At 39.2% G+C, this 18,679-nt stretch overlaps 1 protein-coding gene across 5 annotated transcripts in view; it reads left to right on the top strand.

The window, feature by feature from the left end:
• The window catches only part of cdk18 (cyclin dependent kinase 18), a 71,103-nt gene extending 52,889 nt beyond the window's left edge, over positions 1-18,214 (top strand). For all 5 annotated transcript variants that reach the window (XM_076883678.1, XM_014408696.2, XM_014408699.2 and 2 more), the window contains 10 exons: positions 734-828; positions 922-984; positions 2,213-2,336; positions 2,724-2,844; positions 3,674-3,771; positions 7,722-7,827; positions 8,212-8,254; positions 8,341-8,431; positions 11,590-11,667; positions 13,132-18,214. In XM_076883678.1, the coding sequence (XP_076739793.1) occupies positions 734-828; positions 922-984; positions 2,213-2,336; positions 2,724-2,844; positions 3,674-3,771; positions 7,722-7,827; positions 8,212-8,254; positions 8,341-8,431; positions 11,590-11,667; positions 13,132-13,166 (854 nt within the window). In that variant the 3' untranslated portion in view covers positions 13,167-18,214. The remainder of the gene's footprint in view (positions 1-733; positions 829-921; positions 985-2,212; positions 2,337-2,723; positions 2,845-3,673; positions 3,772-7,721; positions 7,828-8,211; positions 8,255-8,340; positions 8,432-11,589; positions 11,668-13,131) is intronic.
• Positions 18,215-18,679: the final 465 nt, after the last annotated feature.

The following is an 18,679-nucleotide window of genomic DNA, read 5'->3' as shown; positions in this document are numbered from 1 at the left end:
CTTGAATTAATACTACAGAACTGTTGATACAGTTCAATATATCAGGTCGATGTTGCTAAAGAATTTGCTTATGTATGATCCTTTTTAGAAGCTGAATTATCTTAAATGGTCATTTAAATGTTCCTCATGTGAGTCATGTCACGGTCTCAGGATTTTACAGTGTTATGGAATTTTGATCATCATTAATTTTTTATTTTTGTTCTTATTCTAGTCTAGTTGTTCTAGTTATTTTATTCTGTCTCTTAGGCTGAGATGTGGAAAGATCTTGCAGACCCAAATGCAAGACGCAGAAGATGCAAAATCAAACTCAAAACAGACATTAAGTGCAAATTTAATCTGAACAATTTACAATGTCCAAAGAATCCAAAGGGAATGCAAGCCAAAGAAAATAAGTAAAAGGGAACTCATTAAATAGTAACAGTGAGTGAAACTTAAATGAACATATCAGAAACTCAAAACACAAAATCTTTGTGTGGAAACAGTGAAGTAGGAGTATAAAGTAGCATGAAAAAAAATCAGTACATGCATGTGTGTTAAATTTGATGAGAAGGATCAAAGAGCTCTCTTTTTGTTGTACAGTGGCTATGCAAACTTTAAAGCAACACACAGCTGCTAGCTTTAGACCACAGACTGTATATAAAGGTGGACAAATAAGTGAAGCCTCGGGTGTAGTGTTGTCAGGTTTTGTTGAATAAAATAGCTCACTTCATGTCTCCTTCCCTTGCCCAACCAGTGTCTCTGCTAAAGAACCTGAAGCACGCTAACATTGTCACCCTGCATGACATCATCCACACCGACCGCTGCCTTACTCTGGTGTTTGAGTATCTTGTGAGTATATCACTTCATCTTTATTAGGTTTTCTGAAGATGTTGATCTCAAATACCAAAAAGCAAAATGGATCAATTTGACTGTGTGTTTCAGGACAGTGATCTTAAACAGTACTTGGACAACTGTGGGAACCTCATGAGCATGCATAATGTCAAGGTGAGTCATATGCATGAATCATCATCTACATACTGCACATTGTAGAGAGTTGCACTAAGTAAGTTTCCTGAAAAATGCGTTCAACATTTCTTTAACAAAGGTCGGGAGGTCACCGAACCTCACCAAACCAAATTACAATCAGGGGGAACCAACAAAAAATTCTGCCACTGTGGAGCCACCTGCTACAGTGACCCACGTGAATAAGAGAGCAGCCAAAACGAACTATTTGTTTGCAAATGTGAAAACCTTTGGGCAGATCTACGGTCTGTATCAGGACAAAACTGTTTAGTTTTTTGATACTAAGAGTTGCTCTCCATATTCATAACTAGGTCCAGTGTAAATTGTGCAGTGGAAAGCTGGCCTTACTGCATATGTATTTATGGGAGCTTCCCTTTAAGCTTGAAAAACTTTGGAAGGAGAGTATTTAAATGATTGACAGAAATGTGCTTTGTCCATCTTGTATGATGTATGTTTTGATTTAGTTAAACGTAAACAGTTTTTTAATTTTATTTTAGAGTTACTATACGAGTTTCCTTAAACATTGATCAATTTTTTTCTGCTTATTTGGGCCCTAGTTGACCACCCTCTCCCCAGCCACCTCCTCTAGTGTGTCCATGGAAAAACCAAAGCATTCCCAGCCCAGCTGAGAGATATATTCCCTCCAGCATGACAACTACATTGTTTAAGGACTCTGATAATAGATGATAGTTATGCAATACACTGAACATAGAAAACATATCAAATGTTTAAATTAAGGGAATGTACCATTTTAAGATGTAAATAAGGTCTGTACTTGCCTCTCAGAATTAATGCTGCCTTTCCAGATCCATTCCCACACTCTCAGAAATGCAGAGTGCAGATGCGCATCCATGTTTTCTAAAAAGAACTTCAAATTTCGATTCATCTGACTACAGGACAGTTTGACACTTCACCACAGTCCAGTTTAAATTAGCATAACGGAGAGAAGAGGATGCTGTTTCTAGATGCTGTGCACATGTTCACAGACCTTTGACCTTGCTTTGTGAACGGCACGGTGAACTGTGTTCACAGAGGGTGATTTGTGGAAGCGTCCCTTAGTGTCATTTTTATTAAAGATTGTTTTGTTTTTATCTTTTCTTTTGTTTTAAATCTTAACTATTACACAACTACTGCAACTCTTTTTCTCCTCAGATTGGTCCTGTATTGTTGTTCTGGTAATTACATCCTCCTTTCATGTTTCTGTCTGCAGATCTTCATGTTCCAGCTGCTGCGTGGTCTGTCCTATTGTCACAAGAGAAAAATCCTCCACAGAGACCTAAAGCCTCAGAACCTGCTTATCAATGATAAGGGCGAATTGAAATTAGCTGATTTTGGTAGGAAGGAGAACAATAACAAACACACAACAACATGCACACATTAACAAGTGAACTTTTGTGAAGGAAACGACACGTTTCTGGGCATGATCACTCCCCAGTTCTATTTTACTGCCACTCAAGAGATCGCCTGTCCTAATTACTTTAGCACCTTTACTTCCTGTATCCTAGCAACTGTGCCCCTCACTCTGAGTTTTCACAGTTTTCTGCTGGAAATGGGAATTAAATCCACCAGTACTTTCTGACTGCATTTCAAAAGTTTTAAATAAACACGGGTAATGTGCGGATAGCGGAAGCTTCTCTTTACCTGCTCACAGTGTGTAGATGATGGACTTATGATATTTCACTGTGCTGTTACTGAGGTCCTGTGACTTGTGTAATGTCCAGGTCTGGCCAGGGCCAAGTCCGTCCCCACTAAGACCTATTCCAATGAGGTGGTAACGCTTTGGTATCGACCTCCTGACGTGCTGCTAGGCTCTACAGAATATTCCACACCCATCGACATGTGGTAAGCAGGGGACAATAGACGTTTCTGTTGAAGGGCCGTCCTTACATTTTTCCACATCAGTCACGGTGCACACTGACCTGCTTGGCTGGAAACTAAATTTATTTATTTATTTATTATTTATTTCCACCAAAAGTGCAAAAGTGTAGGAGCTCCGGGCCGCTGCGTCTGTGCGCGCCGCCATCTTGGTACATGGTAAATGCTTGAAACACAGCTAGAAGTGTACTTTAAACCACTGAGCTGGTCAGGAAAGGAATTGGTGCCGACCCTGGTTACAGTAAAATCCTGTTACTTGGTGAAACACTCAAATATTCTCGAGGGCCATCCAGGATTTCCATGACTCAGTTCTGTCTATTAAAATGTCACAGGTTGTTAGCAGTGAGGTGAGTCACTAGTCATACAAAGGGGGCGTGCATTCACTTTCCTTACGTGTTTTTGCACACGGTTTGCTGTGGTGAGAACACCCCCACAGCTCTGCTAAATCAGAAATATAAATGTGGCTCTCTAGCAACACAGCAGCCTTTTATGAGCACATAGAGCTACATACACTCTCATCAGACTGCAGGATGCCTCTTCACCACGCCATCCTGTGTGGAACAAAAGGCTGGACTGTGCCCACTCACTGCATACTAGTTTGCACTTACAATTAACAGTCTTTGAAGTGTGTGTGTGTGTGTGTGTGTGTGTGTGTGTGTGTGTGTGTGTGTGTGTGTGTGTGTGTGTGTGTGTGTGTGTGTGTGTGTGTGTGTGTTGAACTCAACCTCACTCAGAATTTTTATACCTAACAGCTTGTCCTCCTCTGTGCCTCCTTATCTCCGCCTCCTTCTCACAGGGGCGTAGGCTGCATCCTGTATGAGATGGCAACAGGTCGTCCTATGTTTCCTGGTGCCACTGTGAAGGAAGAGCTACATCTAATTTTTAGGCTCATGGGTAAGAAAAACATTATTCAAATGTAAAGGCCATACTAAAGTATATTACAGCAGCGAGAGACAATAAGTAAAGCTTTAAATCGTCTTTATCCTCGACCAAGTTTAAAAGTCTTAGAGGACTTGGCCACTACATTTAATATTTCATTTCTATTCCAAATATTGCATATTCAGAGTTTGATGCAGCTCATGTATGTTCTACATTCAGCATATTCTGCTCTGAATTGTTATTCTGAAGCATTTTTATGGAGAGAAATTTGCCTCAAAAGGGTTCCAAATGCGTACGGTATGATCCACCAAGGGCGTAATTTCCAGGGGGGTTGGGGGGGTTATGACCCCCCCAATAATCAGACCCAGGCAATCCCCCCCCCCCCACCCAATAAAATTATGGATTATCTTGCATAAATAGGCTGTTGATTTTCTTTACTCGTTTCAGTTATTACCAGCAAAATAGTTGCATATTTAATCATCTGGGAATTTACCCAGTGTGATTCAGTCCACACAAATGTGAAGCAACTGGCCACACATGAAACTATTTTACATCCAAACCTGAATAAATAGTCATTATTTATGCACAATTTACACACAAGTTCAGTTTCATGAATTGGATAAATTTCTCTTTCAAAGAGCTTTTTAAAGCTTTGTCTAAGACTACGTCTAACCTCTCTCCCGCTCACAAAACTTTGCATGCTTGTGCACCAATCGCCTGATATTTACAGGTCGCATCACGTGCCGACGTGGGGTTTTGAGGCCACAAATTCCACAAAACCACCCAGATCCACAAATACAAAATCATCCGATTCGTAAAGTTGAACTTAATAAATAAATTGACTTCCTTATGCATATACAAACTGCTGCGTCTTTATACAGTACTGTGCAAAGGTTTCAGGCAGGTGAGAAAAAATGCTGTAAAGAAGGAATTCTTTCACAAATCGAAGTGTTAATCATTTATTTTCATCAATCAAAAAAATGCAGTGAATGAACAAAAGAGACATCTAAATCCAATCAGGATTTGGTGTGACCTCCCTTTGCCTTCTTCTAGGTGCACTTGCACAGTTTTTGAAGGAACTCTGGTGGTAGGTTATTCCAAACATCTTGGAGAACTAAGCACAGATCTTCTGTGGATGTAAGCTTCCACACATCCTTCTGTCTCTTCGTGTAATCTCAGACACACTCGATGATTGTTGCCGTACCATCACTTCCAGTACTTCCAGTTCTTCTTTACACTGAAGATAGTTCTTAATGACTTTGCTGTGTGTTTGCGGTCGTCGTCCTGCTGCAGAATACATTTGGGGCCAATAAACAATCATTTATATTTCTGAAAGCATTCTTTGTTTACACCATTTTTTCACACCTGCCTAAAACTTTTGCACAGTACTGTGTGTGCCATACACAAAGCTGCCAACCAACATTTTATAAGGCCGGGTACAAGCACATCTCCCAAGAGTAAGTTAGTATAGACCTGAATATCATTTGTGCATGTTGTTATTTTAAAAACATTTATTTAATCCTTGAGATCATGAGCTCATTTTTAGGAGAGGCCTTTGTACAAAGCACATGTAACAATATGGACAGGCACACTTATGTAATACAAAGATACATGTTCACACATAAATGTAACCTTTTAAAATGCTCTAATGAAATAATAAAATGCAGCTCCATGCTTTTTTCTAGTTTATCGTGTTCATAGGCAGCAAAGGTTTCCATCCACTTTGTTTCAAGTTCAACGTAACTGAGAAGAAGAGCTGATGTTAACATGAGTGCAGAAAAGAACCACCTGTGAAAACACACAAAAACCCCACCAAAGGCAGTGTTGGGCAAGTTACTTAATTATAGTTACTAGTTACTTCTTCAAAAAAGTAACTGAGTTAGTAACTGTGTTACAATATTCTAAAAGTAATTAATTACTTGAAAAGTAACTATTGCATTACTTAAAAAAAATGTTTAACCCTCTGGGCTCCAGGGTATAATTGGCCATTTTTAACTACTTTTGATGTTTCCTCCACATTTCACCTTTAAAAACTGTTTATTTGCTTGTTTGGTATCATTCTTTTCAGCACAACCTCACGTGTCTGAATTTACAGTTATGTTTTCATTTTGACTGTATTACCACAATTGATCTAAAATCAGACAAAAAACATAAAATCAGAGTAGAAAGAGTTATATTTTTACTGTAACAACCACAAACATGTTTATTGAATCATATTTCATAACTTTAAATGCAAATATAAATTGTCAATTTTAAAATCCTATTTGTGCCACTCCAAATATTTCTGTCCACTATAAAGGAGAACATCACAGCCTGATACCTGCAGGCCTGACAGCAGCAGGTGTGTCACTCCTGTTTCTACCTGGAGACAGCAGTCGCCTCATTGTTCTGACACACAACACAAAACTATCCACAACACTACACACTAACTACACAAGACAACACATTAACTACAAACTACAAACATGCTAAACGTCACAAATCCCTCACATCTCAAAACTCACTCTTTCTCTCTCTTTTTCTGCTCTCTCTCTCGCCGTCACTCCTAAAACTTCCCATTTTTTGTTTTTTTTTGCTCATAAGCAGAGAGTGCTCGCTGTGCTGTCATTAGACAGTAAATGTGACGAAACTATTGAGGAAAAAACACACGTGTATATTATTTATCATGACTCTGGTTTTACGTGGACTATCAACACAATTTATAAACTGGTATATATCACATTGTTGCTTTGTCTTTAAGTGGTCATGTGATTGGCTTACCACGACTTCCTCAGTCAAACAGCAGCACTCATGTGATTGTTTTGCCCCCTGAGCTCCAGGTGTTGTGCAGTGATCATGATTACCGTCCGCGGGAGCGCGCAGCTGCTTAAAGCTGTAATGCCCAGATTACTTACAGCTGCTTCCGTGCAGCTGATATAAGATGCGGTAAGATGAACACAGCTTCAACCGTCTGTTTGTTGAAAAATAGTAACGGACCGCATTTTCTTATTAGTAACTGTAACGGCGTTGTAATGATAGGAATAGTAATTAGTAGGAATAGTAATTAGTTAGATTACTCGTTACTTAAAAAAGTAACGCCGTTACTTGTAACACCGTTATTCCCATCAAAGGTAATCGAGAAAAAAATGTAAAAATTGAATAATAACTTTCAAATTTACATTTTCTCAAATTTACTCTCCTGAAGTCTCACAGAGAAGACAATTCTTTCCATAATAATGATTCCATAAGTAACATTCAATCCTCAAAGACCTGGGGAGACACAAATAAACATGACGCCACAGGGCAAAGTAAAACTAAACACATTAAACAAGAAAACACTAAACTCTTCAAAATAAAACAGGAACCATGGAGAGACGTAGACATGACAACACAAGCCTGACAATTAGAACATGGAACACGCTGAGAGACGGACACACAGGCATAACTGAAAAGTAAAAACACTGAGGACAAGACAGACTACAAAGAGGACAACAAAAGACTTCAGGAGTTATAGATGAAACAAAAACTAGAATGAAACTCAATTAAATTCTAACTAATAATAACAACCAAAGAACTAAACATATTTCTAATATAACACGAGGAATCAAAAATGCAAAATAAACTCAAAACGCTCGGTCACAGACCCAGCGCCTGACAATTTCTTTGAGCAAGCCATCATTAGCAATAATATTTAGCCTTGTTTCCAGAGATTGTTGATCCATTTGTTAGTTCCTGCAAATTTTTAATAATTTTTTTTCTTGCCCAACTGTGCTTGAACCCCAAAAGTGTGCCCTTTAATTCCCTTCCATCTTCTACTGTAGTTTGCATTGCACCATTATTTTATTGGTGTCTATTCAGTAACGATTCAGTGAGCTTAATGCTTCTCTTGCTCCTGATTTAGATATAGATCAGCTCAATATTTGTATGAAAATGTCAGGTGGCAGTGTCCTCTGATCAAGTATTTCTTTTGTTTCTTTGCCCAACAGGCACTCCGGCAGAGGAGACCTGGCCTGGTATCAGCAGTAATGAGGAATTTATGTCCTACCTCTTTCCTCAGTACAGACCTCAAGCTCTCATCAACCATGTGCCCCGGTAAAACTCACAATCTTCTCTTCACTGCCTATTCACTGGCACAAAAAACAAGCTAACATTTGCTGATTAGCATCACATGCAGAATAATTGCTGATGCTGGTATCAGTTTGCTGTAACTAGTTTTTGAGCCATCACATTGATAATGGTAACTTTATTTGTCCCCAATATGCTCATGTTGTTGTCATGTTTCAGGTCTTACATAGTTAACTGAACTCAAAGTTAATTATGTCAATTCTAAACACAAAATACAATACAGTATAAAAATGTTATTCATTGTTTACAGTAGTAATATGTATTTAAAGGCACAATTAGTGTCCTTTACAGAAACTATTTCTTGCAGCTAAACTCATTATACAGTCTGAACTGTTGCTTTGTGTCCCTAAGGTTGGACCCAGAAGGGATTGACCTGCTGTCTGCTCTGTTGCTGGTAACGGACCACACATCCACACTCCTGGTTATGAGGACCTAAATATTCAGACTCACCGATGAGCTGTTTTTATCTCATGATTGCAGTATGACACCCGGAGCAGACTCTCCTCTGAAACCGCTCTACGTCACCCCTACTTCCTGAGTTTGGGAGACAACATTCATAATTTGGCAGACAGTAAGACAGACACACACACACACACACACACACACACACACACACACACAGAGTATATCAATATCTAACAAAGCATGAATGCTGATGGTGCTTTGTACTAAGTTAAAGTACTAAACTCAATATTTGTTCTAATTACTGTAGGCAGGAATGTTTTTACTCTGTGTGTGGATAGTATTTTCCTGCTGCTGTATTATCACTCTTCAGAAACAAATGTCTTTTCCTGCATGTCAGTTTGTCTTTTCATAGCAGCGTATGACCAGTGTGTAGCTAATTTAGTTAATTATGACCCTGTTCCAATTGGGGGGACACCCGTAGATGAACCTCTCCACAGCCTGCTCTTCAACATTGTTGAAGCAGTGTGGGGTCATCTTGACAGAGAACAGATTTGTATATATTTGGACCAACTTTGTCTTATAGCATAGTGATTAACATTTCCTTGTCAAGCAAAAGGTCAGTTGTTCAGTTCCAGCCAGAGACAGAAATCCCCTTTGGGGTCGAATCAGAATCAGAAGTATCCAGTATGAAACTCCTCCAAATGAAGCATGTGAAGCTGCCCGCACTGGCAACCCCTTTGTGACAAGGGAGGACCTAAAAATAAATTCTCCTGTTACTCAAGAGGATAAGTGACTTTGCCCTTTGCTGGGCTGAGAGAGGTGCCAGCTGCAGCCTGAAACCTTCACAGGGGCGTGGGTTTCTGGCTGGGCTTTAATTTCTTCTGGTCTTCTGTAGAGATTATTGCCACTGTAACGGTGTGCCACCAGATATGCATGTACCATCGCTGGGATCTGAACCTGAAAGTGCAGGTAGTATATGAAGAAGGTGAACTCCTTCCTTAAACACAAGAAGAGTGCAGGTTCACAGCTTTGTCATACCATCTCACAATGATGTCGTCCTGCTTTTCTCTGATGTCTAAAGAGCCTCTTCCCTTTTTCTTCAAATCTTTCTCATCCATTGTGTTGCAGTCTTTTACTCTGCTCATTCAAACTTTTCATGTTATGTTTTGGATTCCTCTTTTTTTCGAGTGTTCCACGTGTAAAAGGGAAGAAAGTAGTTTTCTGCAAAAACCTTGTGATTTTATTTTTCCTGCTGGAAGAGCTGAGGCCATTTTTACACAGCATCTCCAGTAGAACCAACATCAGATTTACAGGGAGTGCAGAATTATTAGGCAAGTTGTATTTTTGAGGAATAATTTTATTATTGAACAGCAACCATGTTCTCAATGAACCCAAAAAGCTCATTAATATCAAAGCTGAATGTTTTTGGAAGTAGTTTTTAGTTTTAGCTATTTTAGGGGGATATCTGTGTGTGCAGGTGACTATTACTGTGCATAATTATTAGGCGACTTAACAAAAAACAAATATATACCCATTTCAATTATTTATTTTTACCAGTGAAACCAATATAACATCTCCACATTCACAAATATACATTTCTGACATTCAAAAACAAAACAAAAACAAATCAGCGACCAATATAGCCACCTTTCTTTGCAAGGACACTCAAAAGCCTGCCATCCATGGATTCTGTCAGTGTTTTGATCTGTTCACCATCAACATTGCGTGCAGCAGCAACCACAGTGTGTCTTGTTCAGTGGTGGTCGTCTTTCAGCCTTTCTTACCTTGGCCATGTCTCTGAGTATTGCACACCTTGTGCTTTTGGGCACTCCAGTGATGTTGCAGCTCTGAAATATGGCCAAACTGGTGGCAAGTGGCATCTTGGCAGCTGCACGCTTGACTTTTCTCAGTTCATGGGCAGTTATTTGGCGCCTTGGTTTTTCCACACGCTTCTTGCGACCCTGTTGACTATTTTGAATGAAACGCTTGATTGTTCGATGATCACGCTTCAGAAGCTTTGCAATTTTGAGACTGCTGCATCCCTCTGCAAGATATCTCACTATTTTTGACTTTTCTGAGTCTGTCAAGTCCTTCTTTTGACCCATTTTGCCAAAGGAAAGGACGTTGCCTAATAATTATGCACACCTGATACAGGGTGTTGATGTCATTAGACCACACCCCTTCTCATTACAGAGATGCACATCACCTAATATGCTTAATTGGTAGTAGGCTTTCGAGCCTATACAGCTTGGAGTAAGACAACATGCACGAAGAGGATGATGTGGACAAAATACTCATTTGCCTAATAATTCTGCACTCCCTGTATTTGTTCTGGATTTTCTGCCCCTTGTAACAACAAATCAATGTAAAAAAAACACAAATACTTTGTCCTGTACGTCTCCGCATCTTGAAAATCCATTGTTGAAGCTTTGCTGGCATGTTAGATGCGTAAATGTTTTTTAAGTGAATCAGCATCAGGACTTTCAGGAATCTGTCTCAACACATCACTTCACAAACAGCAAAGCGCTTTGCCTTCATCTCCCAACAGACTCGTACACTGGGCAGCTGTACTTATCCCATGTGCATGTACATACCCAGAATTTGCTCAGTTTCCTTAGGAATTTTGTTTAATGACTTTCTTCTTTCCACACACTACACATGTTTATTTGTTCTGTTGTTGTTGTTTCTTATAGCATTTCGTATTCACAGAATTTACAAGATGCATGTATGGTGCTCAGACAAGTCTGTCGTCTGAGTCGTCCTCAACACATTCCACAAATTCAACATCTCAAAGTCAGGATGTTTTTCTTTTTCCACTGATACTCTTGCCTTTGCACTTTGCCTCTTGCTGAGTGCTTCGAGGTCAGTTGGTGTGTGATCTGGACAGTTTAGGTGTGACATGTGACAAATACTGGATGAAAATGGGACGCCGTCCCACAAAAATGTGTGACCAAGCTGGTGATCAGCATGAGGAGGTTGCAGCCTGTGTCAGCTGTGTATGGTTCCTCCACATGCTACTGAAGGCCTTTATTGTTAAATGAATACATTAAATTGTCAATACAGTAAACACCAACAAACAGCACTCAACAGCAGAATAACTGTTTGGTACTGACAGAGAAGCTTTAGCAAGGTTTTCATGGGAGCAGCCCACATTCAGTGCTCTACTCACTCCTTACAAATGTGGCACCATTTCAAGGGCAACAAAGTCTCTCCAGTTGTTTACGATTTATTGTGAAGAACTATTACTATAGAGCAAAGGAATAACTGACCAAACAAAAGTGTCCTTACTTGCTTTGCTACGTTTGTTCTCCACCTGCGTTACAGCTGCTTCAGTGTTTTCTCTCAGAGAGGTGCAGCTCCAGAAGGACCCAGGACACCGCAGCTCAGTATTCCAGCCTTTAGGTAAGGGATCTGACCTCAGTGCAAAATCTGGCCACTTGTTGTTCACATAAGTAACATTTATAACATTCAGTCTTTGTGTTTTCTTCATATTGGTCACAAGAGAAAAATTTCCTTCATTGTTAATTTATCTGATTCTAAAAAAACAACTTTGTTCTTGAAATGCTGAGGTGTCTGCACATGTACTTTGTCAATTAGCAAAGCACTCTGAGAGGCCAGCGTGCCTTGTTTGTTTATTCTAATGCAGTAAAATTGCCACTCCAAAAACTCTCAGGGGAACTGAAAGACAAGTAAAAGTAATAAAGCCCTCTCTACTTTTTCAATTCCTTTTCTTTTATTGGAAAGTAGGCTCAGCTATTGTGAGATTTCTACTACTCTTTAATCAAACTAATTAATGTTAGGTTGAGAGATTCCTTTGAGGAAAAAAACATGAGTCATTCTTTCTTTTAAAAATTGCTTTAATTTGTTTGAATTAGTCAATAGGGCTGTTCGATATAACGATATATGTCGGATGACAATATAAAAACATCTATCATTTCATTTTACGCTATCTGTCTGTGAAGGTTCTCAGTCATCCAGGTCATCGTAGTCAAAGGAGCTTGCAAAGAAAAGCGTCTGGACTTCTTTAAGTTGTCCCTTTTGTCCCTCTGTGGGGGGTCACTCCCACTAGGTTTATATCTGGGACTCTCCACCATTTGACCTTAGAACTGAAGAAGCTTCTCGGATGAGAGGTGAAACGTCTTCAAGCAACTTAAAGAAGTCCAGACGCTTTTCTTTGCAAGCTCCTTTGATTTTACGCTATCGTTTGTTTCGTGGTGTCGAAACTGTTTACGGCAATATTTTTTCATCGTTCTGATGGTCACTGTAGTGGCTAAATTAATTTCTTAAAGTTCTCTCTTTCTCTTATATTTAATATAACCACACTACAGACGGACAAGCGCCTGTTTTTATGCGTTGTCGTTAGCAACAACAATGGTAACACCATCGCGAGTCCGCTTGTATGTTCCACATAGACCTTTCACAATAAAGCTCAAGATCCTGTTGAGACTTTTCAAAATAAACTGAATCACGTGAAAGAGCAGATTATTTACGGATGAGAAGTAAAAAAGAGCCGCCAGGTGCTAAAAAATAAACCTTAGACTCAAACCTTAGAACAGGCTTTTTCCCCGCAGCACGCCGTGTAATAAATACTCACAAAGAAAACTGCGGCTGTTACAACTTATGTCTAAAAATGTATCGTTTCATGCATCGGATAAAACACTCGACTCCAGCTACATGACGCGCAGCTGGAAACACTTCACGCAAGTTGAGCTGCCCGAGATTCACAGGATTTACAGAAAATGTTACATTTTTGTGATTTATATCGTTATCGGGACGATAGAATTCTTATATCGGGATATGAGATTTTGGTCATATCGCACAGCCCTATTACTCAATGCCAACTACAAGTGTCAACTTCAATTACAGGTCGAGGAAAGAACCGAAGACAAAGCATCTTCTAGAGGTCGTGGAGAGGATGAAGAGAGAAGACGGCGAGGAACTGCCTTTTCAGATCACAACACCAAGGCCATCGCAGCTCAGCACATTCACAGCATGTTCACCTGCACGGACAAACACGCACTCATTTCCATGGCAGCTGACCGTGGAGGCACACAGAGTTTCTGGAGACAAACTTGTATTGCACTTGAAATACCTTCTCTATTCATACATATTTGCACACATTTGCACAATCAGCTACACTGAACATGCTGCCGTGATGTAACTGGACACACGAGAGATTCATCCTCCCGACACGCACATGCATTTCAGCCTAAGAAGAAACGGAGCACTAAATGAAACGCTCTGCTATGCTATACTTACACAGGCCTGCTTTACATAGTGTTCAGAGCACACCCAGGGTTCTAGCCATTCAAAGTAGCTGCTATCACAACTGGAACAATGGATACAGTTGCAGGTGTGCGTGTCTTTGCCCTAACAGAAATGCAAGTATTGCATTATGTGTTGAGTTTGTTCCAGGTCAGTTGGTTTCTAAATTATTTTCTGGTTTTATCTTACAAAACTTATGGTCTAACACTGATATGTAGCTTAAAGACACAGTTTGGCAACCAAGGACCCTTATGAATCCTAATTCTTCTCTCAGCTCAACAGTGATTCACCAGGGATTTGTAGTTTGAGGACAGGGTTAAAACTTATACACCACCACTACCCACAGAAAAGGCTGACCAGAAACCAAAGAGAATAGTCACATTTTTTTCTGTTACTTGGATTATCGATTTTGTGATGTAATTTGTTTAAACATTGTGTAAATATATAGTTAATATTTTATTGTCACACAAGATGTTCATATCATGTTTTTAAGCCCCTTTGCTTTGCTAATCTGAAATTTAAAAAACTGTAATGTTAGATAAAACTCTGGGTGCTGCTAGGCACTTGCTCAATAACGGAATCGTATGCATTTGCAAAGTGTTTTGGCGAACTGATGAGGCAAAAACATTATGTGGCTGACAGAAAAACACTCAGTAAGGCTTCATGGTCATTCATTACTTTGCATAATGTGACAAGCTATGCATAATGTGCATTCACTAGTGACGGTTAGCTATCCCAGCTAGCTAAAAACTTATTCCAAATCCCACTGACATTTGAAATTATGCTAATAGCTAAAAGTTTATTCTGGAAGGGCATCTTTTAAAATGGCACGTTATAGGCACACAGATATTAAATTAGATATTTGAAGACTGATATAATATTATTGCTCAATAATCAGTCTGTTTAACAGTGCAGGGTTGCATGGAAGTTTTAGCATGTAGTGGTCAAACCATGTTCAGTTTCTGTGTTTACTGTGTGTTGCAGAAGGCGTTGATGCTCTCTTGGCTTTGTAATGAATATATACTTGTAGGTGCTGCTTTCAGTCTTGTGAGGTGCTTCTCTGCACCTGCTCACCTGACCAAGGATTCAGCACGGCACTAATCTGAAATGCAGTCGCAATTTACTTACACTTTGACAGCACAGTAAATGGGTTTAAATGGTGTGAGTTGCATTTGACGGTGGATTTTTACCGCTCAAGTTTATGAAAAGCACCTGTAGAATTGGAAAGTTAACTTTAAGTGTTATATTATCGAAGTATTAGGGTTGCTAACAACAACTTAAGATATTTTGTTATTAAAATATTCTTATAGGGAAACCCACAGATCCAAAATCATTTTAAAATTCACTCATGGTCATTTTTAATTGAGTATGAGCCTCTGTCCCATAGTTACAACTGGAGGTTCAGCTCTTCATGAACAATATGGCAACCGTGTTGACACAATGGTCCAATGAACCAAGCATTGCAGCATCTACATGTATATACCTTATCTCAACTGTTGTTATTGAACAGAATGGAATCGGATGTATTGTGATATTACCTCCGACATATAACAGTCTTGAAGTTGTAGGCATAGCGTCACACTGCTCATTTGCAGTACCTCTGCCGTCACGTAACAACCACTGAAGCTACCATAAAATCTGACTCCGTTGTGAATATAAACCTGGAAACTGGATAGACTCGCCTCGCTACAGTGCCCGTGTCTCCTCGTTGTGGGGGTAACATTCCTTACAGTGTTAACAGCTGACTTTCACACCAGTTTGTTGAAGTTGCCTTAGTAAACTGTGCATGATATTTTAGCTTGTGAAGAAATTATATTTGCTTCAGTGTATCCAATGTGCTAGGAGGCATTTATTTTGTGTATGTAAATAACTCACTATGGGTGTATGTATTTTTGTAGTTTCCTATTTGCACAAGCCGGAAGTGTCCTCTGAAGCCTGTTCCCCTCCCTTTGTGTCTTTCCTTACACGGTTCCAAAGTATGACCCCATATTTTACCAAACCCCCCATTCCTAAACCAGTGAATGGAGAAAATATGCCCTGTAGGTACTTTCTAGTATCAGTTTAATAGGGGTCACCACTACCCTAAATAATTTGCACAGCCTGTTGTTAGAGAGCAGCTTTTCACAGTAGATTCACTAAACAAAAGCACATACAGTGAGAAGTACACTCATCTGTTAATAGACAGGTGAGAATTTCACAACTGTGTTTTTAATAGTTCCCATGTGATCATTTGAGCCAAGAGCTTATGTGTATGTCCTGTTCAATGAATATTATCTGGAGACAAAAGTGATAATGGCTTTTGGATATTGATACTCTCCTCTGTCCTTAATTTGCTCTAACATCTTGCCTGTCCTCTTCCTTCTTGTTCAGTGCTGCTGAGGTATCCTCATTAACACCTCTGAGGTGTTGAGGCAACTGAGGTATTATTAATAGTTTTAGATACACCGTTTGGTGCCCTTGGACACATCATCAGTGATGTAACCTGAGGTCATGGGGGGTTTCGGGTCTCTCCATTGAAAAAGAAGATAGGCATTATTTTGTGACACGTTCAAAGTCTAAGTATGTGATCTGTAGTAAAAAGGTCCATAAAATATGTGAAAATCTCAAAGACCACTGTACTGGGACCACTGCTCTCCTGCCTCGCAGTATGTGGTCACCTCTGAGCTAAAGCGGTACTGAGTAAGCACTGGTTTTGAAACTTTCAGGGTGGTGCTTACACCGCTGAACCTTGCAGATATATTAGTTTGTTTTGTCTGTAGTTACCAGCCCGGCTGCCTTTGTAAGAATTCAGCTCTGTATGTATGAGAGAGACATGAAAAAGTCCCTCCTTCCTGTTTTTTTTTATCCTTTTGCATATCTGTCACACTTACAGGTTTCAGATCACCAAACAAGTTTTAATATTAAAATATTAATATAATATTTTAATATTAGACAAAGACTGATCCAAACCCAATGTAAGGTTTATGTCACAGCTTGCTAACAGTATCAATAATTACAGTTGTTTCTTTAATGCTTAATCCACCAGTTTGTGCAACATATTTAATCAAAATCATATTTTTAATACTACAGTGTAGTAATTGTCATTATCTATGAACTTTCAAATTTACTATTATACATAAATCCAAAAAAATAAAATAAAAAGCACATCATTATTATTTTTGTATTAAGATAAATAAACTAAATTGTTATAATTTTTTGCTGATATTCAAGTACAAAATTAGTTTTGGTGGTTGAATGCTACACCTGATTGATGTCTGATTAAAGTCCAGTGTCGGCTCAAATTTGAGTATAAAAACATGAATTCAGTAATAAATAACAATCACATTTTTAGTTTTAAACGTGTTTTTAACAGATATCTAAAATATCTGTTTTCTAGTTTTTATGAAAGGTGGTCTAAAAAATTGGTAAGCGCTCTCCATACAGTAAATAGATACAGGAAGGCAACCCAGCAGCCTTTGTAAGGCTTTTGGTTGGGAGACCAGTCATTGCATTTTGAGCAGAATGGCTCTAAATCACTGCTGTGTATTCCAGACAACCCATGTGGTCGTGCTTTAAACTTGCATTCTTTCCTAAGGCCAGCTGTGAGCAAGTCCTCTAGTTGCAAAAAGAAGTCCAGTAGAAGTCTGTTGTTTAAGCCTGTGATCTCAGTAAACACTGTCCCCATCAGCCTATGCTAGTTCATGTTCTAAATGATGGTCCCTGCTAAAGTGAAAAGGAAGAGCAAAGCTGGGAATGCTGTAAGGCTGTGACTGATGTGTTGCTATTGTATAAGCTTCACGCATTACAATAACCTGAGGATTATGATGGACTGTGAAGTAGATGGGCTACTATGTCACTGGCATTCTGGTGTACATGTGAGTCTAGTTTTAATATAATTTTAATGCAGAGTAACTGATGTCACACCATGTGGTATAGGTTGCTAATGGTGGATGGCTGTGTGCTGTTTTATTGATGTCAAGGACAGTTTGAGGTCATCCTGGCTGCTAAAAAAGACCAACCCTTGATTTTTATGTTGCAGTATTGGGTATTGCTGCACATCTAATGTGAACAGTCTCACAGGCTGCAGTAGTTTTAACATGCCAAATGAGGCGTTGAGTGGGGATGGCAATTCCAAGAGGCTGTAAAAGCCTTTTTGGGTGAGTGTAGATATGTCCTAATGAAATCTACTGCCACTCCAGTTGTATTTTACTTAGCTTGAATAGATAAGTCAATCCACAGATTTACTGGCTATGTGTGCTCTCTATCCAAGTGCAAACAAACAAATGTCACTTTAAAGTGCTCATAGAGGACAGCAGTAGAGAAGCAGAGAGCTGGGTCCAAGTGTCCTTAAGTCAAGCAGGTGCTTGCTGAGCACCGTCAATGGGGTTACGCTTGTATATGAGTGAAGAGACAGACGCCATTCAAATTTTTTTCTACCTCTACAAGTGGGTGAATAGAATAATGGTACAACCATCCCAACCTCTGTTCACCTGTCAGCGTGTTAGAGCAAAGATAGACACCGAGGAGAGGAATTCAGGGCCCACCTGCAGGGACTTCAGATGGATGTATCGCTGTAGACGTTACACTTCCAACCTTCCCCTCCTCCTCCCTCAATGGCAGAAGTATTACTGTGTGTTTAGTTGTGGTAAATGAAGCTATTTTAAATATTGTAATAAAGAAAAAATAAATAATATATGTATTTTAACAGATGTTCTCATTTTTCTCAGTGAGTTTTATGATGTTAAAAAAAAGCGGAGCTCTTAAAATAAAAATAAAGAAAAAAACTGTAGATGACGTCTAAATGTTTTATAAACGATGAGTTTAGATTTTGTATAAGATGTGATATTTTGTGGGATTTGTCTACACTGTTATACAACGAGAAATTGAATGTACTGTGACCGCCATAGGCATAAAACTGATTGAATAATTGCTCACTTAATGAATCAATAAACTGCCGAAATTGTGGAGAAAACTGGTTCCAGTCTTTTTGTGTACGTTTACCATAATGCTGCTCTTGGTGGACACGATACCAAGGAGAAGAAGTAGTAACTCAGATGAACACAAGGTGGTGCTACTGGACAACTACAGGCTGTTTTTGCTGGATGAATGAAGAGAATACAAGGACAGTGACAGCTCCAGTAATTTCAGTTAACAACAATTAAACTCAGTT

The sequence above is a fragment of the Maylandia zebra genome, linkage group LG5 (assembly GCF_041146795.1).
Source record: "Maylandia zebra isolate NMK-2024a linkage group LG5, Mzebra_GT3a, whole genome shotgun sequence".
Lineage (NCBI taxonomy): Eukaryota > Metazoa > Chordata > Actinopteri > Cichliformes > Cichlidae > Maylandia > Maylandia zebra.
Note: the sequence above shows the minus strand (reverse complement) of the source record. Positions and strands in the feature narration are given on the sequence as shown.